At 40.2% G+C, this 27335-nt stretch overlaps 1 protein-coding gene across 8 annotated transcripts in view; it reads left to right on the forward strand.

The window, feature by feature from the left end:
* Positions 1 to 27335, forward strand: part of GIPC2 (GIPC PDZ domain containing family member 2) — a 96297-nt gene that overhangs the window by 61693 nt on the left and 7269 nt on the right. For 6 of the 8 annotated variants that reach the window (XM_063624174.1, XM_063624175.1, XM_063624172.1 and 3 more), the window contains 2 exons: positions 7884 to 7990; positions 14344 to 14425. In XM_063624174.1, the coding sequence (XP_063480244.1) occupies positions 7884 to 7990; positions 14344 to 14425 (189 nt within the window). The remainder of the gene's footprint in view (positions 1 to 7883; positions 7991 to 14343; positions 14426 to 27335) is intronic. The other 2 variants (XM_063624170.1, XM_063624173.1) reach the window with 1 other exon arrangement.

Consider the following 27335-nt stretch of genomic DNA (forward strand, 5'->3'; position numbering starts at 1 on the left):
TTTTAGGGAGAAATCATACTGTTTTAAAGAAGAAATAAAATAGAATAAAGAAGAGACTTTTGCCCCTGGCATTTCAAGTGACAGCTTTCTGAACATTTTAAGAGGAACCTTTGCATGTTTCATTTTTAAGAGAAAACCTACATAAGTTGTTTTGTTAGGAGAGAGTGGAAGGGCACATTTCCCTCTCTACAGGTTGAAACACACCAGCAGAAGCAAATTATAAACTCTAGCAGCAGCGTTCTATTAACATGAGCCAGGCCACTGGGCAAAGCATCTTTCATACAGTGGTCATTTGAGTGCTTAAAACTATGCTATAAATAGGTGTAAATATTTTGTAGATAAGAACTTATTCCTCAAGTTCACACAACTTGCAAGGTGAGGAGCTGGGGTTTTAACTAAGGTGCTCTGATTCCAAAGTCCATGTTCTTAACCACAACACTGTGAATAACAGTACAGATTGAACCAAAATACTAATTTTCTCATAAGTAAACCAGTAGATATCAGTGATCAGAATGCAACTGAGAACATTACTTACAAGCATCGTGATACCACATTTGAAAACAGAGTGATGGTAGAGATAATCAGACCTCAGTACCAAAGTCCTTGTAAGATGTTTTAAGAGAGCCAGATAATAGGCTTTTGAGAAGTCAGGAAAATTTTATCAGGGTCTTACTTTCAGCAGAGATCTAATCAGAAATATTAGAACAACTTTTATTTCACAGTTTGGAACTGAAAGTAATTGGTTTGTTTCCTTTTTGTCACCAAAATGCCACTCATTATTTTTTTCTCCTACCTCATTTTCACACAGGCCCTCAGCCCACTACAGTGTTCCCCCTTTACGACTATTTCCAGATGTTCTAAAGGGTTTCACATGTGCTCCAAGGAAGTATGATCCTGTTAGACAACCTTGTTGACCTTCTCTGTGTCCGTAGCATCCCATTCTTCCCTCTGGGCATCTTTGGGCTATTTCTTGTTCACTGAGCAACTTGGATACAGCAGTGTCCATCTGTGCCCACTTCATGTTGAAATTATGGTCTCTGCCCAGGCCCCATAGGTGCTGCTCCGTACTCCAGGCCAGCCAGGGCTCTCATGGGACCAGAACAAGGCCTCGTTCTGTGCGGAAGTGGGGAGAATATCCAGCCTCCCCACTGCCTGGTCCTTCAACAGTTGAGGATCTAAGCCGTGTTGCATGTGCTACTCCTGAAAACAGTGCTTTTGTCTTCTGTCAGCACTTCTTTCCCTGGGGCCCAGGCACAGGCTTTTGGAAGACAGATACCTTTCTGCCTTTTCCATTTCCTTATCTCTCTACCTGAGCTTCATCAAATAGCAAAAACTAGGGGTTTGCCTGTTTATTGAAAATGTCAGTTAAAATAGCTCTTGTAAAGAATGATACATGTGTATATAAACATTTTATTTTAATTTAAAACATAGATGTGAATAGTGAACAGCATTCATTATTTGGGTGATGGGTACATGAAAAGCCCAGACTTCACCACTAGCAGCATATGCATGTAAGAAACCTGCACTCGTGCTCCCGACATAAAAACTAAAAATCAGTGTTTAGGTTCATAGCAAAACTGAGCAGAAAGTACAGAAAGACCCCACTTCTATGTTTTAAAACATAGAAGTGTACATTCTCTTATCACTCTTAATGTAAAAGTCCTTTTCTTTGAGTAGAGGACACAAATTGGAATTCTAAGATGTCTGTCTTATGTAATCACAACCTTAATGCATATGTGTGGGTTCTATTTCATTTAAAAAAAAACAGATATGTGAAATGATGGCTGTTTAAAAATATTTTTTCTTTTTTCTTTTCAATCATGGTTCACTGCAGTCTCAAACTCCCAGGCTTAAATGATCTTCACACCATAGTCTCCTGAGTAGCTTGGACTACAGGCATGTCCCATCATGCCTGGCTGATGAAACATTTTGTTTTTCTTTTCTTTTTTTTTTTTTTTTTGAGACAAGCTCTTGCTCTGTCACCCAGGCTGAAGCACGGTGGCATGATCACAGCTCACTGCAGCCTCGATGTCCTGGGCTCAAGCAATCCTCCTGCTTCAGCCTCCTTAGTAGCTGGGACTGCAGGTGCACGCTACCCTGTCTGGCTAATTTTTGTAATTTTTGTAGAGATGGGGTTTCACCATATTGCCTAGGCTGGTCTCGAATTCCTGGGCTCAAGTGATCCGCAACCCTTGGCCTCCCAAAACACTGGGATTAGAGGCGTGAGCCACCGCACCTAGCCTAAAATTTCTAATAGAGACAAGGTCTTGCTCTGTTGCCCAGGCTGGTCCTGAACTCCTGAGGTCAAGTGATCCTCCCGCCTTGGCCTGCTAATGTGTTGAGATTACAGGCGTGAGCCACTGAACCCAGCCAAAAATATTTTTTTCTAATCTCCTAGAGTCATCTTGCCCACACCTAATTTTTTTTTTTTTTTTTGCAACTCACCCTTATGGAGTCTATCCAAGGCAGTCAACCATCAACCTAGTTTTCGTAGCATTAATAACTCCTTGTTTTACACTCATTTCATCAGCTCATGTACTTTTAAATTAAAGCACATAATTAGAGTAACAGATACAATTGCCACAAAAAGGTCTGGGAACAAACCTGACTGCTTCTAGGCTATGTGCAACTCCACTGGGGTAGCGGTTAGGCACCCACAAGCCATGCATTCCTGTGCCCTAAGTGACGTATGGCAGGCAGATGGCCAGTACCCTCAACTGGGGAGCCCTGGTGCATATAGTGAGTCAGCTAGCTGCAGGTGCAGGCTGGTTACCAGTGCCTCCTGTATCCACTGCATCCCTCTCATAGCTCAGCCCCAAGAGAAGCCTCGTGCAGATCCGTTTATGTGAAGTGACTGATTTAGGGCTTGGCCTGGTTGGCCAGATGTGCTTAGACAGGCCAGCACCCCAAAAGTAGGCCAGGCTATAAATATTTGTGGTCTCCAAAACATTTCAAAAACACAAAACCTGTTTTTTCCCCTGTGGATGAACAGGACCATCCTGCTTGTTTTTGTGTATAAACAGATTGATCTATGTACCTGGATCATAGGCTCATAGACAAACACAGCTTCTGTTTCCTTAGAGGTGAAAACCGCCTTTCTGGAGGCTGGTCCAAGCCAGAATTTAGAATTTAACTTTTGCTTTGGTGCCACCAAGTGGTTAGCTTTGAGATGCCACTTTTGAGACGATGGCTTGGCAAATACATAATGATAAAAAAAAAATCTGGGATGTATAGGAGGAGCTCAGAGGATTTTTAGGGCAGTAACACCATTTTGTGTAATACTACAATGGTGGATATATATTATACATTTATTCAAATTCATAGAATGTGTAACACCAAGAGTGTACTCTAAACTATGGACATTGGGTGATTATGATGTGTCAATGTAGGTTCATCAGTTGTAGCAAAAGTCTTACTCTGGTGTTGGAGGCTGATAATGGGAGAGGCTGTGCCTGTGTGGTGGGGATAGGGAGCATATGGAAACCTTCTGTACTTTCTGCTCAGTTTTGCTCTGAACCTAAAACTGCTCTATCAAATAAGATTTATTAATGAAAAGTCTTCTATGCTACATACATTTTCCCTTCTGGCTACCAGTGTTGCAGGTAAGAGCAAGATAAGATAGAAACATCATGTAGAGAGGCCAGCTGACTTCTTGGGCAGGGATGAGACAATCTTTATGAAGCCCCACACTCCAGAGGCTGGGTCCTTAGCTTTGTAAGTCCCAGAAACCTTTTTATTTTTCTTTTTTTTTCAATGTATGTAGAATTGTTCAGTTTTTCAGGGCTATATCATGCTCACCAAACTTACAAGAGACACTTTTTGAACAGTCAGATTGGCAATATATTATTTTACAATTAGAAATGTGTAATCAATGGTAAACCAAAGCACATGTGGTAGATGAGAAGTTCATTTTTCACCCTTCAGGAAATTTATATGGGCAGACAAACTATACCAAGTAGGTTGCTTGGTGAAATTGCAGTAGGGTTGGGGAAGGAGGTTGCATGTCTTAAGGTTACTACCATTAAGATGAAGCTATCTTCACCACTTGAGGGATATACATGACTCTGGGCTGGGGATACTTACATTGCTAGGCAGTACAGAATCCTGGACAGTGCTCATGATAGGTCAACTTAATCTTTGGGTACTCTTTTTGAAACTCTATGCTGAGTGCATGAGAATTCTTTCTTCCCTCACACAGGACATACTATAACTGGCAAGGCCAATACTGTAGGCGTGCTGCTACAGCTCTGGTCTCCTGTGAATGTTGTGTCACCCGGATTAGCATTTGGATGTTCCCCAAATCATCAGCCACCATTTATAGGTTTTTGGTTAGGCAGGGCTAGTGTACTAATTACATGCTAATTTTTAATAATTTTATTCTCAGAGGAAGACTTATGTTTTATGTTTTGGTGATTCTGTTCCTGAATACAGGTCAAAATTAATATGCAAAATTAATATGCAAAATCCTTAATCACTTTGGCGTAGATTCCTAATAGCAAAACAGTACTTGGCTGAAGATGGGGATTATCCTGGTTTATTAGTCTGTTCTCACACTGCTATAAAGACATACCTGAGACTGGGGAATTTATAAAGAAAAGAGGTTTAATTGATTCACAGTTCCATATGGCTGGGGAGGCCTCAGGAAACTTAAAATCATGGCGGAAGGGGAAGCAGGCATGTCTTATATGGCAACAGACGAAAGACAGCATGCAAGAGCAGGGAAAACTGCTTTACAAAACCATCAGATTTCATGAGAACTGATTCACTATTGTGAGAACAGCATGGGAGAAACCACTCCTCCGATCCGATCACCTCCCACCTGGTCCCTCCCTATACGTGTGGGGATTATGGAGATTACCATTCAAGATGAGATTTGGGTAGGGACACAGAGCCAAACCATATTGCCTAGGTTCTTTTTTTTTTTTTTTTTTATACTTTAAGTTCTAGGGTACGTGTGCACAACGTGCAGTTTTGTTACATATGTATACACGTGCCATGTTGGTGTGCTGCACCCATTAACTCGTCATTTACATTAGGTATATCTCCTAATGCTATCCCTCCCCCATCCCCCCACCCCATGACAGGTCCCCACGTGTGATGTTCCCCTTCCTGTGTCCAAGTGTTCTCATTGTTCAATTCCCACCTATGAATGAGAACATGTGGTGTTTGGTTTTCTGTCCTTGTGATAGTTTGCTGAGAATGATGGTTTCCAGCTTCATCCATGTCCCTATAAAGGACATGAACTCATCATTTTGTATGGCTGCATAGTATTCCATGGTGTATATGTGCCACATTTTCTTAATCCAGTCTATTGTTGGACATTTGGGTTGGTTCCAAGTCTTTGTTATTGTGAATAGTGCCGCAATAAACATAAGTGTGCACGTGTCTTTATAGCAGCATGATTTATAGTCCTTTGGGTATATACCTAGTAATGGGATGGCTGGGTCAAATGTTATTTCTAGTTCTAGATCCTTGAGGAATAGCCACACTGTCTTCCACAATGGTTGAACTAGTTTACAGTCCCACCAACAGTGTAAAAGTGTTCCTATTTCACCACATCCTCTCCACACCTGTTGTTTCCTGACTTTTTAATGATCGCCATTCTAACTGGTGTGAGATGGTATCTCATTGTGAGAAAATTTTTGCAATCTACTCATCTGACAAAGGGCTAATATCCAGAATCTACAAATAACTCAAACAAATTTACAAGAAAAAAACAACCCCATCAAAAAGTGGGCAAAGGATATCAACAGACACTTCTCAAAAGAAGACATATCGCCTAGGTTCTAAGTAAGAATGCAGGCCACTTCATGTCTGTGTCATGAGAGCTTTGCACAGACCTCACTGCCTACTCGTACTCACGAGCCTGTCCTGTGATGCCTCACTGGAGTGCTCAGTTGTCTCCGGTTCTTTAGTGCAGGGGTCCGGTCCTCTTTTTAGGGAACCCTTTTTTAGTGCAGTCCCTTTTTGGCACCAGGGACTGGTTTCATGGAAGACAATTTTTCCACAGATGGGGCAGGCAGGAGAGAATGGTTTTGGGATAAAACTGTTCCACCTCAGATCATCAGGCATTAGGTAGATTCATAAGGAATGCACAACCTAGATCCCTCACATGCACAGCTCACAGTAGGGTTCATTTTCTATGAGAATCTCATGCCACTGCTGAACTGAAGGGAGGCAGAGCTCAGGGTATAAGGTAATGCTGTGTGGCCCCGTTTCTAACAGGCCACTGGCTGGTACCAGTCTGCGGCCCTGGAGGTTGGAGACCCCTACTTCAGTGCAGCATCCCCTCCCCACCTGCCTCTTCCTCTGAGCTGCTGCCATGTGGAGTGCTCGGTAAAGGAAGCGCACGGTATTTGCAGAGGTTATTAATTAGTATCCTGTGGTTGGAATCTGACCCATAGATCTCTTTTGTTTTTGCCAATATGTTGTTTTTAAAAGTTTGATTTAATTGTCCAAACTTAAAAAATTTAAAAATCAGGAGATGCACACGAAACTCTGAGCATCCTCTTTCTTTCTTTCCCTCTCTCTCTTTTCTTTTCTTTCTTTCACAGGGTCTCATTGTGTTGCAGTCATGGCTCACTGCAGCCTTGACCACCTGAGCTCAAGCAATTCTCCCACCTCAGCCTCCTGAGTAGCTGAGACTACAGGTGTGTGCCACCATGCCTGGTTAATTTTTGTATTTTTAGCAGAGATGAAATTTCACCCTGTTGCCCAGGCTGGTCTTGAACTCCTGGGCTCAAGCGATCTGCCTGCTTTGGTCTCTTAAAGTGCTGAGATTCAGGCATGAGATTAATGTAATCGCCCTGGCCTGAGTCTCCAGTTTCTTTGCGGAAAAAAAAAAAAAAAAAAAAAGTGAATGATCTGGCTATGCAGGGCTTATATTCCCACAGCGCAATAAGTTATTGGAGTGGGGCCTAGGTAGGGCACATTTCTTCCAATTATCCTCTTTCTTCGCCCTTCCCTTTCACTCATTTATGTTACTGCTTGGTAACATATTTGGTGGTGATGCTTAGTTTGTTGCAAATACAGGATAAGACACAACAGAAAAAACAAGCATAAGGAAAGTAGTGGCTCCCTGTGGACTCTTGCTCCCTGCTCTTGTCCTTGCTGTCTGCAGGGAATTCCTTCCTTGGAACCTGCTTTCAGGCTCTTTTTCTTTTGGACCCTATTTCTGTTAGTACGTCAACTCCGATTTTATCCCTTGTGCTTCCAAGAAGTGTGGGCTGGAGCGTTGTTCAGGAAAGCATAGGAACTTTGAAATCTGGTCTGTATCTGCAAGACCTGGTTTTGAATCCCAGCCCCATTTCTTACCGCCTTCAGTTCCCTTATCAGTAAAATGAGGGCAATCACCTGTCTCGTAGGTTGGTATGAGTATTAAATGGGATTTTTTAATGTAAAGCATCACGCAGAGGGTAGATCCTCAAATAATAGTGCTCTTGTCCCTCTCTTCTCTCTTTTTTTTCTTTAAATTTTTTTTGTTTCTTCTTTTTCTATTGGTCCATTGGGAGAAGAAACCTCTCTTCTTTCAAGACATGATTCTTTCCCTTTTTTTGTGATTTTGATGAAACCACTTGCTCCTCTTTACTCTTTTTATAAAGCCTACTGTTTTTTCTTCCTTGTAACTTTGTCTTTTCCATCTGTACATTTCACATATTCCCTTTTCTTGGAGTTAGAACTCTCTCATAAAGACTCTCTTATAAGAATAATGGATGACAAGTACATTTATTTTGCTTCAGGAAATTCTATAAGAAGGCCTACCTTTTATCAAATTTCTATAACAATTGTATATAGTTTTGTGATAGAAACTACATTAGCCTTCACAGTAATCTGTTGGGATGCTTTCTGTGTATATATATGTTTCCCTGTTCTTTGTATTGTAGAAATAGAGCCGAGGTCAAAGGCTGGAAAGTCATCAGGAGAAAAAATTGGTTGTGGAAGGGCAACACTTCGCCTGAGATCAAAAGGTCCTGCCACCGTGGAAGAAATGGTATGTTATGTTCATTTACTTCCTGTTCTGCTTGGAAATGTTGAGTTAGATAAAATTCCATTCATTCTAATCAAAACTTGGACTTTTAATTCATTGTCTATTTAAACAATCTGGAAATTACTGAAGGTATTTAAAAAGGAAATATAGAAATTAAGGACATGAGAAGAGCTTGTGATCTATAGAAATTCTCAGCTACCTGTAGGTGACTTTTCTAGACTCTATAGACAGCTGGACTATCTCAAAAACCTAAGTCAACCAAAGCTCTCTGAGAACCAAGAAAAAGTTTCAGAGCCACCTGTAGGAGTAAACAAAAGAAGATATTGATAATGAAAGATTATATTCATAAACTCCTCACATAAAACACCTGTAGTCATCTTTGACTCTTTTCGTTCATGTCCCAAGTCACTTCCATCAGCAGATCCTAGTGGATCTACCTCTATAAGATACTGGAGTCCAGTGACTTCTCACCACCCCTGCCCACCACTGTGCCCCAAGGCACCATCATCTTATCCTGGATTTTTCAATCACCTTCTGTTTAGTCCACGTGTGTTCACCCTTGCCTTCTTTCCACCTGTGCTCAGCACAACCCTCAGAATGATCCTTAAAATATGCAGGAGAAAGTATGTCACTTTTCTGTTCACAGCCCTCCAGTGGCTTCCCATGACACTAAGAATAAAAGCTAAAGTCCTCAGAATGACCAACATGACCGAACTCTATTTTTCTTCTCTGTTCTCATTTCCTATCCCTCTGCCCTGGCTTCCTCTGCTTCAGTCATGCTGGTCTCCTTGCTGTTCCCAAACACTCCAGGTGTATCCCCATCTCAGGCTCTCGGTACTGCTGTTGTCTCTGCCTGAATGTTTTGCCCATTTATCTGAATAGCTTGCTCCCTTGCCATCATTAGGTTTCTGCCCACACATTGTCTATCTCAAAGGCCTTTCCCGAGCATCCTGTATAAACAGCAACTCCCTCCATCCCTCCCACTGCCCACTCTTCCATGCCCTTAATTTTTGTCAAAGCAATTGTATTAGTCTGTTTGCACACTGCTAATAAAGACATACTTGAGACTGGGTGATTTATAAAGAAAAAGAGGTTTAATGGACTCACAGTTCCACGTGGCTGGGGAGGCCTCACAATCATGGTGGAAGGTGAAGGAGGAGCAAAGGCACGACTTACATGGCAGCAGGCAAGAGAGTGTGTGCAGGGAACTGCCCTTTATAAAACCGTCAGATCTCGTGAGACTTATTCACTATCACGAGAACAATGGCATGGGAAAAACCTGCCCCCATGATTCAGTTACCTCCCACCAGGTCCCTCCCACAACATGTGGGGATTATGGGAGCTACAATTCAAGATGAGATTTGGGTGGGGACACAGCCAAACCATATCAGCACTAAACACCCTAGGACTCTATATCTTTGATTAATTTTGTCTACTGTCTAGCTCCTTTGCTCACATGTCTTGTTCACTGCTGCATCCGCAGCACCTAGAATAGGACCTGATATACCAAAGGAATGGAAATCTTTGGTGCATTAATTAATTAATAAATGATTCCTTTTAGTTTGAGAAAAGCAAGGGTTTTTCCCTTTGAATGACTTTGTCTATATATAGGTCAGTGTTTGAGTGAAAAACACCAGAAGGACAAGTGACAACTGGAGGCAAGAAGGGTGGAGGAAGAAAACTGCAAGGTTGGGGTGGTGATGGTAAGGATTCCAAGTGGCAAGCAGCAGGCCCACAACAGCAGCAAAGGCCTGGGGGTCAAAGCCCTCCTGTGGGCAGACGGGATGTCGAGTAGGTGACTGATGATTGCGAGCTCCGGGGGGCACGGGCAAGGCACTGGGCCCTTCTAGGGTCTCTCTGTATGTGAATGCTGTCCGGGTTCCTATGCGTTTGAAGGAAAAAAGAGACAGGTAAACAGTTTTGAGGCTGTTTCACAGAGTGGGATCCCAGAACTTGTTGGGTGACAATGTCCAGGGTTGGTCATGGGGGTGGTTTGTTGAAGCAGACACCTAAGGAACACCTGAGGCCAAGGCTGTCCTTAGGAGTGTTGAGTCACCCAGGGTGTTTTCAGTTTTGGGGGGATCTAGAGGAAGATCCTGAGTCAAATGCCTGGGTTCTGGGAGAATGAAAGGACCGATCAGAGGCAAATGGCAATGAAGAGACCTGATAGAGCAAAAAGTGTTTTGAAAAGGAGATATGATAAGGTATGTGAAGGAAACCCAGGGCAGTGACTTCTGGGCGTTTGGAGCTGTTATTTTCCCTCTGTGGCCCAGCACACTGCCTGGTATATTGCTGAAGGCCGGTAAATGTTTATTGAATGTATAAGCAAATCTCAGTGGAAGAAAGGAATTTATCAGAGAAGGGAAGAACAGAGGGAAGGAGCTGGCTGTGGGGAGCTGGGAGAATGTCAGCTCTGCCTTTTGCTGGAGGCTGTGAGGAAAAATGAGCAGACCTTTAAACAGCTCACAAAGGAAGCAGGTCAGCAGGAAAAACGCCATGTCCCTTCAGGAGGAGGAGCATCTTCTAAGGGTTAAATCATTCATCACTCTTTGTTAAGCACCTGCTGTGGCAAAGGTGCCGGAATGGAAAAAGAGCAGCTTAAGATCTACCTGGGGAGGTAGGAAAGATTCATTCAAAGATAAACATCTAAAAATCCATTCCTATTTTCATAGCCTGTTTAGTAAAATAGGGCAATTAAAAATAGCTCATAATGAAAGGAAAAAGCTGTTTGGTGCTAATATTAAATTTGATACAAATGACCTAAAATCTAATTTCAAACACTTTAAGGATTTAAAGGATTTATGGGATTTGAAACAAATCACTCCTTTAATCACCTAGCACAAATTCTGAAAATGGTGTAAGATTCTCTGTATTAGTCCGTTTTCACACTGCTATAAAGAATACCTGAGACTGGGTAATTTATAAAGAGATTCAATTAACTCACATTTCCGCATGGCTGGGAGGCCTCAAGAAACTTACAATCATGGCAGAAGGTGAAGGGAAGCAAGGCACATCTTACATGGTGGCAGGAGAGAGTGAGTGTGCAGGAGAAACTGTCACTTGTGAAACCATCAGATCTTGTGAGAACTCCCTCACCATCACGAGAACAGCATGGGGGAAACCACCTCATGATGCATTCACCTCCCACCAGGTCCCTCCCTTGACATGTGGGGATTACAATTCAAGATGGGATTTGGGTGGGCACACAGAGCCAAACCATGTCAATTCTCCACTTGCATAACCTCACACTTTATTCAATATGTGCTTGCTGAGACAGGCACAGTCTAAGTGCTGGTGATACAAAGAAGAATAAAGACCCTGTTTCTCTTCTAAAAGGAGAAGCATGAAAAGAAGCTATTACAACCCAGTGGGATAGGTTTAATGGAAGCAGGTGCAGGATACACAGTGTCACAAAGAAGGGGCTGATTGACCATTGACAGGGATTGGGGAAAGAAAGGAGGTCAGAAGGCTGGGTGCAGTGGCTCACGCCTGTAATCCCAGAACTTTGGGAGACTGATGTGGGTGAGTTACCTGAGGTCAGGAGTTCGAGACTAGCCTGGCCAACATGATGAAACCCCATCTCTACTAAAAACATAAAAATTAGCTGGGCATGGTGGCGGGCACCTGTAATCCCAGCTACTTGGGAGGCTGAGGCAGGAGAATCACTTGAGCCCAGGAGGCGGAGGTTGCAGTGAGCCGAGATTATGCCATTGCACTCCAGCCTGGGCGACAGAGTGAGACTCCATCTCAAAAAAAAAAAAAAAAAAAAAGGTCAGAAAGAGTTTCTCTCTGGAAGAAATGAGTGAGTGAGTTCAAAATGGGGAAGAAGAGTGTTCTAGGCATGGAACAATAATGGGTTTTGGGGACCTGTAAGCTGTTAATGAGATTGGAGTGTGGGGTGCTGGAAATACTGGTTAGGTAGGGGTGATGAAGCTCGAGGCATAGGCTGGGGTTAGGATGTGAAGGGCCTTGTGGATAATGAGGGAGCCATTTAAGAATTATGAGGGGAGTAACACAATCAGTTTTGTGTTTTAGAAAAATCCCTTGGTTCCAGGGAATGGGTTGTTGAGCAGCTTGGATTTGAGAGGGTGAAGACCAAAGGCAGGGAGACAAAATAGGAAACCTCTGCAAATCAAAACAGATGAGGACTAAACACTGGCAAACAATGTGGATGGAGAAGAGGTGATAGATCCAGATCTGTTCCGTAGCAAATAGGAAATATTAGAATGGTAAAATATTGGTGGCCATTTGTGTATGAGGCGTACTGACACTTGTCACCGTAACTTAAAATGTGCCTGGATAGATATAAAGGTTAATACCTGTTAGTTTGCATAGCCTGTTGCTTTATACAGACAATTCAAGATACATTGTAATGAAGGCAAGAGCAATATATTGTCTCTTATTGTTTTTAAGGTTTAGTTCTTGTAAAGAAAAATATGGGAAAGTTGTACTAATATCTTCAAGGAAATAGATTTTTATTTGCTATAAAATGCATGATTTTAACAAAATTTGAGAATACAAAACAACATATATTTATAACAGTATTGAAAGTAACATGAAATTCTTATAATCTAAATAATGAATTCTACATTTGCACATATAGTTGAGTAGTTAACATCTTTGGGCAATTCCATTTTCAGCTATGATGCTATTTAAAGCCAAGTATTGAAATAAACTGAGCAGAATTTACCAAATATTAAACCAAAAAGTTAAAATAATATTTTTACTGAAATGTTTAGTAATTGTTTTGGGAAGAACAAAAATGTTTTGGTACCATTAATACATAACAAAAATGATTTAAAAATATTATTTTATCATCTCATTCTTATAAAATTTCCTTTTTTGGTATATTTTTATAATGTATACAATATATTAATATGGTAATAAATGTGTAATTTATAAGCAATACATACAATAAAGTTAAAAATACACAATAAGGGTATTTGTTCAGAAATGTTTTACTATTGGGATGAGCCATCAAAAGTTTGGAGACCCTGGCCTGCACAATAAAGACCAAAGTCCTTTTCATGGTACACAGGACCCCTCAAGATCTAGCCATATTTGTCACTGTGTTCTCCAGCTACATGGGACTTCTGGCATCCCTCTAACATGACTCTGTGACCTTACTTAGACTTTGCCTATCTGTTGCATCCTACTTGAAGTGTCCTCTCCTGCTTATCTCCTTTTCGTCATTGAAAACACAGTTCTTGGCTGAGTGTGGTGGCTCATGCCTGTAATTGCAGCACTTTAGGAGGCCGAGGTGGGCGGATCACTCGAGTCCAGGAATTCGAGACCAGCCTGGCCAACATGGTGAAACCCCGTCTCTACCAAAAAAATACAAAAAATTAGCTGGGTGTGGTGGCGCGCACCTGTAATCCCAGCTACTTGGGAGGCAGAGGTTACAGTGAGCTGAGATCACACCACTGCACTTCAGCCTGGGCAACAGAATGAGACTGTGTCTCAAACAAAACAAAACAAAACAAGACAAACCCCACCACAGTTCTTAAGACATCCTTCTTTTTTTCTGAGACAGGGTCTTGTCCTGTTGCCAGGCTGGAGGGCAGTGGCAGAATTATGGCTCACTACAGCCTCGTCATCCTGGGCTCAAGTGATCTTCCCACTTTAGACTCCTGAGTGGCTGGGACTAAAGGTGCATACCACCACACCTGGTTACTTTTTAATTAAATTAATTAATTAGTAGAGCTAGAATCTTGCCATGTTGCCCAGGCTTGTCTAGACCTCTCAGGGTCAAGTGATCCTCCCATTTCAGCCTCCCAAGTGGCTGGGATTACAAGCATGTGCCACCACACCCAGCTAATTATTTTAATTAATTAATTTTTTTTTTGTAGAGATGGAGTCTCACCATGTTGCCTGGGCTGGTCTTGAACTCCTAGGCTGAAGCAACTCTCCCACCTTGGCCTTCCAAAGTGCTGGGATTACAGGCATGAGCCACTGTGCTCAGCCAAGTCACCTTCTTTCTAAAGTCTTCCATGACTGTTAGAGATATAAATTTGTTTCTTCCCCTGTGATGCTTCTGTGCCTTTTATATCCTTTAAAAACTGTTACATGTTATTTATTTTCACATCTGTTTCCTCTTCTAGATTGTTAGCTACTTGGGGATCATGTTCCTGGCTTTTCTTTTTTGAATCCATAACACTTAGTGCTGACACTAAAAATAGGTATTTACAATATTGATTTGTATTTAGTTACAGAGCACATTCTAGATCTATTTCCATTAAAATTAGCTGAAATACACAGTCATGAACTGGCTCCACATCAGGTTTTCTCTTGTGTATGCCCTGACAATCAAGAGATTTTGTTATATAATATCTTATTTCTCTCTTTTTTTGATGAAGCCTTCTGAAACCAAAGCAAAGGCAATTGAAAAGATTGATGATGTTCTTGAGTTGTACATGGGAATTCGAGATACTGATTTAGGTAAGATTATACTATTTAAAAAAGTCTTATATCTCTTAATCTGCTTAATGTTTATGTCTTGTTTGTACATACAGCCAATTATACTTTTGAAGATAAAAATATTTATGGTGTGATGAAAAGAATAACGTACATAAAGATAAGAATAATGAAGACCTGGCCCTTACTGCCTTCTAGCTATGAGGTCTTAGTGCCAAGTAAACTTTAAAACATTTTAGTTAGTTCTTAGTCATTAAACTGTAACTACTATCTCCTTTAGTGTTTTTGTTTTTTTTTTTGGATTTAAAAAATATACATAAAATGAATTTTGTAGGTGATACATATAAAAGGCATTATTATTTGATATATCAGATGTACATTGATTGTATTGCACCCTTTAACAGGGTTACTGAAGCTCTGTGAACAAGGAATTAGAAATATGAAGAAAGAGGACACACTTGGCGTATGACTGAGAAGGGCAGTTGAGCAGTTGCTTTTCTGCTATTATGTCATCATTAGCTTGTCAGGGTCTTGTTTATCAGTTAAGACTCTACCAGTTGCAAATGACTAAAACAAAAACCCAACAAAAAAACCCTAATTCCAGCTGGCTTATGGAAAAAAAAAAAAAAGAGAAACTTATTGCTTCTTATAATTGAAAAGTCTAGGCTGGGTGCGGTGGCTCAAGCCTGTAATCCCAGCACTTTGGGAGGCCGAGGCAGGCGGATCACGAGGTCAGGAGATCGAGATGGTCCTGGCTAACACGGTGAAACCCCGTCTCTACAAAAAATACAAAAAAATTAGCCGAGTGTGGTGGCGGGTGCCTGTAGTCCCAGCTACTCAGGAGGCTGAGGCAGGAGAATGGCGTGAACCCGGGAGACGGAGCTTGCAGTGAGCGGAGATCACGCCACTGCACTCCAGCCTGGGTGACAGAGCAAGACTCCATCTCAAAAAAAAAAAAAAAAGTTAAGTCTAGAGCTAGACCTTGGCTTCAAGAATGGCTGGATCCCAAGTTCTCATGCTGTCATCAGGGTATGATTTCTCTTCTCTTCTCTCAGTGGTGGCTTCATTTCGGGTCCCTGTGGTATCCCCTGGCAGCTTCAGTCTCTCCCTCATGGGGCCAAAATGACTGCTATTGCTCCACCCTCTGCATCCTCGTGGCATCAAGCACAATGAGAAAGAGGGAGGACCTCTTCCAAATCATTCAAACAAAATGCCCAGTATTGTCTCTGGTTGGTCTGATTGGCTCAAGTGAGCCAGTCACTGAGGCCAAGATGATAGTTAGGCCTGGGTTGAAGGCTCTGGAACTGAGAGTGACCCTGAAATACAAGGGTCAAGAGTGTGAAAAAGGCCTGACCCTTCCCACGCAGAAGCAAGATAAATGTTCCACTAAGTAGGGCAGTTGCATGCTGGGTAGGGAAAAGAGAGTAAATGTGTACTCCAGTGTGGGGGTTTATGTCTGCATGCATCCACAGGTATGCATTTGAATCAGGTACTTTCTACATTTTTTAAAGGTAAGAACTTGACTATTTTGTTTATCTGCTACCAGGTAGAGTATTTGAAGCTTGTTTATCCTTTTCTACTTCCACTCATTTTCCATTTTCCTTATAGAATTACCAAAAGACAAAACAAATTTAGCTTAAAAATCTCAATTGGCTTTTATTTGCAGCTCTAGTATCAGGCAGCACCTCAAAATGAGTGCTCTGATGAGCTGAGCAGAAACAAATTTAGCTTAAAAAGCTTAATTGGCTTTTATTTGCAACTCTAGTATCAGGCAACACCTTGAAATGAGTGCTCTGATGAGCTGCGCAGAGGAAGTTGACTTTAGAGTCAGAAAATGGCTGAAGAAATCAGAAACATAACAAAAAGTGGGTTCCCGTTGCAAGGTTACTTTCTTTGTAAAGGTGAAAGCAGAGAGAATTTCCTTATCACACCAGCTAAAACTAGCCCATTTGGGGATTTGGCTATTACCTCTCTTTCTCCTGATTTCGTGGAAGGTCAGATAAACAACTTAGTTTGGCTTAGTGAGTGGAACTTCAGCATGAGTAACTCCATTTTGGTTTGATCTGTTAGGCCTAGTACAGGAGCTCAGTCCAAACCAATCACCTCCTATAAATTTTATTTAACAATCTATTCTTATTTTCTTTCTTGCCTATGTGAACTTTTATTTATCTTTAATTTTTGAGACAGGATCTCACTCTGTCACCCAGGCTGGAGTGCAGTGGCACAATCATAGCTCACTGCAGCCTTGGTCTCCTGGGCCCAAGCACTTCCCCTACCTCAGCCTCACATGTAGCTAGGACCACAGGTGTGTGCCTCCATACCTGTTTATTTTATTTTACTTTAAAAAATTTTTTTTTGGTAGAGATGGGGTCTTGCTATGTTGCTCAGGCTCAAGTGATCCCCCTGTCTTGTCTGTCAAAGTGCAGAGAGAGATTACAGGTGTGAGCCATCATTGCCAGCCCTGAGTGAACTCTTAAAATAAAATTTCTGTGCTGGATGTACAGATGCTGTCTGCAACTTAAAAACATTGGTAGTTTGTTCCTTGCTCCTTGGAGAAAAATATAAAATTTTCATGTGGATACTTTTATCCTCTGTGCGCACAAGAAGTTAAAGCTGAAAACCAATGTCTCAGAACTTCTCTTTCCAATCCTTTCGCCTGGCTAATTTCTTTAATTTTAATTTTTGTAGAGATGGGGTCTACCTGTGTTACCTAGGCTGGTCTTGAACTCCTGGGCTCAAGCCATCCTCTTGCCTTGGTCTCCCAAAGTGTTGGAATTTCAGGCGTTGAGCCACTGAGCCCAGCCTCAGTCTCCTGTTTTGAAACTGCAGCTCTCAAGGAACAATAGAATCCATGCTATGGTCTGGAGTGAATCACAGACACAGGGCCTAGGAAAAGATTTAACTAGGAATAAAGACAAACATACACATAAACATGAATACTTTTAGACATATAAGGAAATATGTAACATATAAATAGAGGCATCAACATGTACATAAATCAGATTTAGAATAGAAATGTTTATTCATACAACAGTCTTGGGCTGTGGGCCATTCTTTAATGGTATTTTGCCATATAGGAGGGAAGCAAATATATGTATGCATACATGAATTTTTACATATACATACACATATGCATAGGTGTATTTATGCTCACACACAGTAACAGAGATATGATGTAGTATTGCTTACAGGCATATGTATTTGGCTCGAGGCCCTAAACCTAACCCTAAAATCGACCAGCCTGGGCAACATAGTGAGAGGAGACCCTATCTCTAGTAAAAAAAAAAATTAGCCAGGCATGGTGGCGTGCACCTGAAGTCCTAGCCACTTGAGAGTCTGAGGCAGGAGGATTGCTTGAGTCCAAGAGTTTGAAGCTGCAGTGAGCTAGGATGGTGCCACTGCACTTTAGACTGGGCAACAGAGTGAGACCCTGTTTCTAAAAAAACAAAAACAAATAAGTAAATAAAAAAAAAAGAAAATGCAGCTTAAAAAAAGGAAATTCAGGGCACTAAACATTCCTTACAAATTCTTTGTAAATTCACTAGGAATTTCTTTGTAAAGTGAATTAGTCATCTGCAAGAAATTCCTCTAATTGACATGAAAAGCCATTATCATTACACATGATTAGCAATGTGATAAGTTACCTAGGGAGGTAAAGTGTAAGAAAGTAATTATTTGCAGAATGTAAACCATTGTTACATTAGGAATTTCTTTCATTATTCAGATCTGATTAGCATGAAACGTAAATCACAAGTGTGATACTGATTTAACAGACAAATATATTTACTTGTATAAATATTCTCAGTATTTCTTAGCTTTCAGAAATATTAATTCTTAATGCAAATTACATTGACATCACATTTTCCTGTATTTGTTAATGTAAGTATATATTTTAAAAATTTAAAAAGTAATATGGCAACAATGTGACTCAGAACGCTATCCTCAAAAAAGGATTAAGAGGTTTTATTATTTGAAAATGGAAAATAATTTAAATGATTTTTTTTTTTTTTTTTTTGAGACAGAGTCTCGCTCTGTTGCCCAGGCTGGAGTGGAGTGGTGTGATCTCGGCTCACTGCAAGCTCCTCCTCCTGGGTTCACGCCATTCTCCTGCCTTAGCCTCCCGAGTAGCTGGGACTACAGGCGCCTGCCACCACGCCCTGCTAATTTTTTGTATTTTTAGTAGAGACGGGGTTTCACCATGTTAGTCAGGATGGTCTCGATCTCCTGACCTCGTGATATGCCCGCCTTGGCCTCCCAAAGTGCTGGGATTACACGCGTGAGCCGCCGCACCCGGCAATTTAAATGAATTTTTGTAGAGAGTAATCCTGAAGATGAAAGTGCTTCATTTGATTGTAAAGTTAAGTTGTGAACTATGACTTTTCTACCAACCAGTGTCAACACAGGTCACCTTGAGATGTTATCCACGAAAACAAAAAACGTTCTAAAAGACGTTGAGTCCTATAAGGCCTCATATAGTCTTGACCTAACTCAGTAGAAAGTTGTATCGTACAAGTTTCTTCTTGAATGTTTAAGGAAACTGTGTAAATTGTATATAGAATTATAATGTTTTCTGATGATACCAATTTAGGAGTTTGGAGATCATCCAAGCAACTTCAGAATTCTAGGATTTCAAATTTATTGAGATCCTGAGATGTGTGAAAAGAAGATTGATTGTTTCTAAGTCATTTATTCTATAACATCTTTTCTTTTTAAAAATTTTACTACTTTGCTTTTGGAGAAGATACGAAGTCTGTTATAGCTCTTGAAAAAGTGTGCAATAATGGTGTTTTAATAGTGAGAATTACATTTCTTCCTTTCTTCCTAGGATCACTTTTTTTTTTTTTTTTTTTTGAGATGGAGTCTTGCTTTGTCACCCAGGCTGGAGTGCAGTGGCGCAATCTCGCTCACTGCAACCTCTGCCTCCTGGGTTCAAGCGATTCTCCTGCCTCAGCCTGCTGAGTAGCTGGGATTATAGGTGCCTGCCACCATGCGCAGCTGATTTTTTGTACTTTTAGTACAAAAAGTTTCACTATGTTGACCAGGCTGGTCTCGAACTACTGACCTTGTGATCTGCCTGCCTTGGCCTCCCAAAGTGCTAGGATTACAGGCATGAGCCACCATGCCCGGCCAGATCACTTTCTTTTTATAGTGAATTCAAAACAGTGAACAGTGTAGAAAGTCATCCTTTTCAGATAAATCCAATGAAGTTTTAGAAATTTTTGTTAGAAAACATTCTACATTGACTGCATTTTTGTTGTTTGAAAAGCATTGATATTTATAAATAGTCTTAGGAAAAGTAAGCCTTGAAGACCTTCCACCGAATGAGATATAGTTGCATATTTTATGATTAAACTAACAATAATGATAACTAATCTTTAAATCTTGCTATTTGCCATTTTATAGATTTGAAAACTGAAATTCAGAGTTTGATAACTTGCCCAAAGTCACCTAATAAGTTAAAATCTAAGATTTAATTCTGAAACTGATACTAAGATTTTTAACCATAAAGTGATATTTTATATTTAAAAGTTCTGCTTAAGTGTTTAAAAAGTTAATGGAAATTATATGTTGATCTATATCACCAAAACAGGTTTGTCATTAATAATAATGTAAATGTGGTTCAGTGGCAGTAATAAAAACGGCCACCAGAGGTCAGCACTTAGCTGCTATATGTGGTAAAAAAATTCTCTTCACAATTAAAACAATTCTTTTTGAGATGGAGTCTCACTATGTTGCCCAGGCTGATCTCAAAATCCTGGACTCAAGCAATCTCCCTGCATCACCCTCCCAAATAGCAGGGATTACAGGTTAAAAATTTTACTATTTTTTAAAATCTATTTTTTTCTTTTTTCTCATGTGTTTCTAAACATTATATTGTAAGAAAATTCTACTCTTTTAATGGAATATTTTTTGCCAGATTGCATTCAGGTTTATTTATGCAGTATATTGCAATTTTATTATAATCAACAGACGAAAATAATCTTAGTAGCTATCTTATGTTAATATGCTGTACCTTTATAAAAAGTGTTTTATTTTGCTAAAGTTTCTTTTGCTTTTGTCTTAAATCAGAGCTATAATATTTTATCAAAAAGGGTGAATTTTACCATTTACTTATCCTCTAAAGATGTCTTAAAAGCTATGTTTACCAAACCCAGTTGAGGATGAGAAATAAAAAAGCAATGTTTATGCATTAGGAAAAATATATAACATATTTAGTTGCATGCTCCATTTTTGAATTCATATAGCAAATTACTGGCTTTTAAAAGATGTATAGAGCCGGGTGCGGATTACAGGCTCACACTTGTAATCCCAGCACTTTGGGAGGCCGAGGCGGGCGGATCACGAGGTCAGGAGATCGAGACCACGGTGAAACCCCGTCTCTACTAAAAATATAAAAAATTAGCCGGGCGTGGTGGTGGGCGCCTGTAGTCCCAGCTACTCGGAGAGGCTGAGGCAGGAGAATGGCGTGAACCCGGGAGGTGGAGCTTGCAGTGAGCCGAGATTGCACCACTGCACTCCAGCCTGGGCAACAGAGCGAGACTCCGTCTCAAAAAAAAAAAAAAAAAAAAAAAAAGATGTATAGAGCACTATATTACATGCAGTATTTCCAGCACAATTATGTAGCTGTCTAATTGGCATTTTTTGTTGCTTCTACAAGATCAGGTATTTCTTGAAAGCAGATACCATATCTTACTCAGTTTTAATCCCAGCTCTTACCACAGTACCTCTCCAAGAGTAAGTACTTGGTAAATGTCTTTTGAGAGTCACAAAAGTAGTGAATTCACAGGGAGCGTGAGTCCTAATTTTATTAGTTTGGAGCTTTGGCCCTTGGGCAAATTATTAAACTTAGAATCCTAATTTTCACATCTATAAAAGGGGCATAATAAAAATAATCTTATAGGGTTGCCAAGGAATCAAATTAAATAATCTGCATAAAGTTCCTATCACATCATAAATAATAATGGGCGTAGGTATTATCATTCTTAGTGATGATCACTAATGATTATTAGTAGTTGTAACGGCAGTGATAATAGAGGGAGAACGTGTGGAGCTGTATAACTAGACTGTATCAGCAGCTCTGGGCAGTACTAAGTGTGGGGGTTTTTCTTTTTTTTTTTTTTTTTATTCGAGACGGAGTCTCGCTCTGTCGCCCAGGCTGGAGTGCAGTGGCGCAATCTCGGCTCACTGCAAGCTCCGCCTCCCGGGTTCACGCCATTCTCCTGCCTCAGCCTCCCAAGTAGCCAGTGTGGGGGTTTTTCTTCACTTTTCTGCTGTGCCAGAATGAGTGCATGAGCGAGATTATGCATTTTGGACTGTGAAGTTAGACTGTGGGCATCTTGAAGCAGCATTTTCTTTCATTTTTGTGACTAGAAACCCAAAGCAGACATTGCAAGTCAGTGCAGGTCAGATCTACAACATGGAGTTCCCGGGCTTAGTGCACTAGACAATGCTGCTGAGCTTCCTCAGGTATAAAAAACCATGTACCAAGTTGTTTCTTTTTCCCTCTTATAGCCAAGGGTGTGTGTGTTTGTGTGTGTGTGTGTGTGTTTGTTTGTCATTGTCTGCCCCAGCATTTAAGAGTGTCATCTATACTGTTAGTTTCTGTTTCTGAATGGTCTGTACATTTTCTTATGTCTTTTATCTGTATGCATTTTATTTCTTCCTCAGCTAGCTTTCTTCCTTAACATGTGTTACCCATATGTCATTATAATCTTTAGGTCGTTGTCTTAATAAATGCCACCTGTAAAGCTTATGCGAAAGAGTTAAAATGGTAGAGTAAGCAAAATTCTGAACTGGAGTTCTACTTCAGCAATACTTCACCTTTACGTTCTGGCTACTCTTCTTTTACATTCTGGCTATGAGACCAGGGTTCTGGACTTCACTTTCCCCAATGCATGCTAACTGTGCCTGTGCAAAAAGTATGTAAGTGTAATTACAAACCCTCCTCTTGCACCGCCCATTCACTAGCATTTATTATGCATGAGACACTGAATTAGTTACTATGGGCATAAAAGACTGAATAAGCTACTCAAAATCTGTTGGGAGTTTATTCTCTTAGTAGGAGAGAAAAAATACACAGAAAAATAAATGTCAGTGCAGAGCAATGTTGAATGTGCAGTCTAAGACCTTTTTATTCAAAGTGTTGCCTGAGGACCAGCATCGCCTGGGAGTAGAAAATGCAGAATCTCAGGGCTGCAGAACTACTGAACCCAAATCTGCATTTTGCCAAGATCCTAGGCGATTTGTTTGTGCATTTAAGCATGAAAAACACTAGCAGAAGGGTTTAGAGAATGGAGATGTATCTTCCAGCTGTGGACAAAGGATTTCATGGAGGAGAGAGCCTTGAAGGAGAGAAAGGATTTTGATGGTGGTGCTGGTGGCTAGGAGGAGGTTATCCTGGGCAAAGGCAGAAAGCAGCGAAGATAGCATTTGAGTAGTTAGAGAGTAGTAGTAGTTTGAGTAGTAGTTTGAGTAGTAGTAGTTTGAGTAGTAGTTTGAGTAGTAGTAGTTTGAGTAGTAGTAGTTTGAGTAGTAGTTTGAGTAGTAGTAGTTTGAGTAGTAGTAGTTTGAGTAGTAGTTTGAGTAGCAGTTTGAGTAGTAGTAGTTTGAGTAGTAGTTTGAGTAGTAGTAGTTTGAGTAGTAGTAGTTTGAGTAGTAGTTTGAGTAGCAGTTTGAGTAGTAGTAGTTTGAGTAGTAGTTTGAGTAGTAGTAGTTTGAGTAGTAGTAGTTTGAGTAGTAGTTTGAGTAGCAGTTTGAGTAGTAGTAGTTTGAGTAGTAGTTTGAGTAGTATGAGGGTACAGCATTGATGTAGTGTAGTGTAGTGAGAACCAAGGGTTCTTTAGATTAGACTGCCACTAGGGTTTAGTTTTAAAGATAAACATTGGTTACACAAGGAAAAAAGATATGCGTGTGTGTGTGTGTATGTACACACACACATACATACAGACATTAAAAATATATATACACACAAATATATGTTTTAAATTTATTGAAAAAAAATTTTTAAGAGACAGACCCTCATTCCATTGTGTAGCCTAGAGTGAAGTGGCATGATCATAGCTCAGTGTAGCCTCAGATTCTTGGGCTCAAGTGATCCTCTTGCCTCAGCCTCCTGAGTATCTGGAACTACAGATGTGCACTGTCATTTTTTTATTTTTTAAATTAAATATGTTAAGAGACAAGATGTTGCTGTGTTGCTCAGGCTGGTCTCAAACCTCTGGCCTCATGTGATCTTCCTGTCTCAGCCTCCCTAGTAGCTTGGGATTGTGGGCGTGAGCCACCATGCCCAGATGGAATATTTTTGTATATGGGAATGACAGATAATCTCAGAGGTGGACAGGAGCTTCATGGTCCTTTTGTCTCAATACCCAGTGGGATCAAAGCTGTACTTTAGGAAAGGGAGTCCAATGTGCCTATGTGGGATGGTTTGCTGACTGGACTTGGAGATTAGGAAATAACATGGCAGCAGTGGGAATGAAATGGAAAGAATTGGATTAGAGAGTTTGCAAAGGTAGAATGAAGGGAGACAAGTGTTTGGTGTACAGGGTGAAGACCTGGGAGAAGAAAAAAATAGTGGTGGAAACGAGAGAAAGAGTAGCAGTTTCTTTAGAAGGGAAAGTGATATTTGGTTTCTGGACATGTTGTTTGAGATGCTAATAGAGCACCTAGGAAGAATTGCCCACCAGTTACTCAGAAATGAGTGTGTGGAACTCATGAAAGAAGTTGGAGGTGGAAGCAAAATTTGGGACTTCTCTGCACCATGGTCATGTTTAACCTGGGGTTGTGGATAAGATCTCCAAGGCAAGATAGTCTGAGAAGAGACACAGACAGAACCTCCAGACTTATTTGAAAGACTGATAGAATACTGTAGGGCACTGCTTCCCTGAGCAGTTGGCTTCTTATCTGATGGTGTGAAAATACACTCTAAGGGCAGCTTTCTTCCTTTCTTAACTATAGTACCATGACTGTCTGTTGAAAGAAGTGAAACATTCCTTACAGACATTAAGGCATCCCTTAGTGGCTTAGGAAATAATTTCCCAAATATAGCTAATACCTATGGGCACACAATAAATATTACAAGTCAGGTATAGTTTTACTGCATCAAACACAGCGCTAACTGAAAATTTTTTTTCTCTCTACTTTGAATTTATGTACTAGGTTTTGCTAAGTTTTCTTCCATTGGCTTCATAGAGGTTTCTCCCAATATTTTACTAAGGTAATTTTCAAACAGATAGACAGTTGAAAGACTTTTTAGTGAATACCTCTGTATATACCTGTCACCTAGACTCTACCGTTAATATTTTACTATAATTACTTTATCACCTGCCTCCTGATTTAGTCATTCTATATAAATATTTTTATAAAAATATAGTTGTGATTATAATAAAAAAGATATGTACTGGTTTTTCAGTAAATATTAGAATAAAAATATTTCCCTAAGTTATTATGAATTATTTATAAACATTATTTAAAATGATTTAAAAATATTTCACCTAATATATTTCATCATAGCAGAGGTAACTTAATGACCCTACATTTTAGAATTTTTTTTTGGATTCTGTTAGGTACATCTTTATGCTAAATTCTTTTCTGTTTTTAAAATTTTATTTTTGACGTCTAGATTTCCAGAAGTAAAAATTCTAGGTAGATCAAAGGATACAAACACTTTTACGGCTTTTGATACTTGTTGCCAAACTTTTTTCAAAAGCCAAACTTACAAAGTCAAACCAGTGTGTCTGAGTGTTTCCTTCAATATATCCTGGCCATCCTTGACATATCATTACAAAAAAGTTTTAATACACTCGGGAGCTTTGGAAGAGTCTGGGTAACTTGGCAGGACCCTTGGGCTGGAGCAGAGGTTCCAGCTCCTTTGTGAAGTGTTTGCTTCCAGATTGATGGTAAATGAAGAAGGCTTTGAGTAATGGCTGAGATCTGGGGCAAGATGGAGAGAGAGGTGATGATAATAAAGAGAAGAGATTCAATTTCTCTTCTTCACTGCCATTCTTTTATATATATAGAAACAATCTTAAATTTACAGAAAAGATACAAATACAGTACAAAGACTTTTTCCTCTTGAACTATTTGAGAGTAAGTTACCTTAATGATGTCCCATTGCCCCCAAATACTTTGGTGTGTATTTCCTAAAAACAAGGATATTCTCCTATTGAACCATAACCATCCAAACCATGAAATTAACATTGATACATTACTGCCATTTAATATTCATATTCTATGTATGTTTCACCAAGTTCCTTAATATCTGTTATTGCAAAAGAATGTGTTCAAAATCACATGTTGCATTTACTTATCATGTTGTGCCAATTTGGAATAGTTCTTTGTTCTTTACTAAGTTTTCATGACCTTGATGTTTTGGAGGGTACAAGCCAGTTATTTTGTAGAATGTTCCGCAACGTTGGTTTGTCTAATATTTTTCTCATAAGTACACTCAGGTTACACCTCTTTGGCAGGAACGTCACAAATGTGATTGTGTATTCTTTTCATTACATCTTATGGGGAAGCACAGGTTTTTGATTTTTTTTCTTAGGGATGTTCACTTTGATCACTTAAGGTGGTGTTTGTTAGGCTTCTGCACTGTAAAATTATTCTGTTTCATTGATAGGTATTGGTGGGGAGACATTTTGAAACTATGTAAATATACTGTTCCTTTTGAATCAATCAGCTTCTTTATTTTTTCTTTAATCTATCTCTTCAGTCAGTTGTGTATTATGGATTCATGGCTTCCTGTTTTATTCACTGGAGTTATAATATATTACCATCATTACTTAGTTGGATGTTTAAATTATCCCTGATTTGGTCAGTGTGAACTCTTGCACTCTGACATCTATATCCTTTTCACATGTTCCCATCATTTTGTGACACTTTCTTACTTTCTAGTACAAGATATTCTTGGTTCATATTGCACTTTGCCTGCTCCAGCCCTGGAATCTGCCATTTTTCTGAGGAAGTCTTAGTCTTTCTAATGGAGAATGGTATTTAAGAACCAAGATTTGGGTGCTTTGTGTACTCATTGTTGTTGGGGTGTCATGCTTCCAGGACTGAGGAATGTGTATATATGTGCATGTATGCGTTTATGTCTATATTTTTATAACACCTCAATTGGAGATATATATTTCCAGTGATATCTACAATTCTAATTCCATAGGGTTCATTCTTATTTTCTCTCTTTCCCTATTTATCCTTCTCCGGCAGTGACAAACCTGATTCTTATTGTTCTGTATGTATGTGTGTGTGTATGTATGTATGTATGTATGTGATCCATCTCCACATGTGTAACCAATCTCTCATCACCGTGGCTGCTGTACACCCTCCCCATTCCCATGCCCTCCTCACCACATCTGTACTGTCCCACCCCACGCCAGGCTGCCTGGCCATATAGAAGCCCTCCTTACCTTACTAGAGGTTTGATCCCTCTACTAGTTCACTGCACCCCCACCCTACTTCTGCTCTGATCCTGGTGCCCTTCTATAGGCCACATCTCTCCCTTTCTTCCTAGCCTGCCTTATGTTAGGACTGAACTGATGGGAAGAGGCATAGCTTTTATCTCTCTAGACCTTGTGACTCATTCAGAGAAGGCATACAAACTTGGATTAGTTCATCCTTATCCTGGAAGGAAAGGAGATGCTGGAGCTTTTCCCTTGGCCTTTGGCGTTTCCCTTTCACATGGAGGTTTTTCACCCAAGTCCCACATCACATATACACGGTCTCTTTCTGGTTGCTGGTGCTTCTGTGTCCGGAATTGGTGGGTTCTTGGTCTCACTGACTTCAACAATGAAGCCATGGACCCTCGCGGTGAGTGTTACAGCTCATAAAGGTGGCATGTCCGGAGTTTGTTCCTTCTGATGTTCGGATGTGTTCTGAGTTTCTTCCTTCTGGTGGGTTCGTGGTCTCACTGGCTCAGGAGTGAAGCTGCAGA

The sequence above is a fragment of the Symphalangus syndactylus genome, chromosome 12 (assembly GCF_028878055.3).
Source record: "Symphalangus syndactylus isolate Jambi chromosome 12, NHGRI_mSymSyn1-v2.1_pri, whole genome shotgun sequence".
Lineage (NCBI taxonomy): Eukaryota > Metazoa > Chordata > Mammalia > Primates > Hylobatidae > Symphalangus > Symphalangus syndactylus.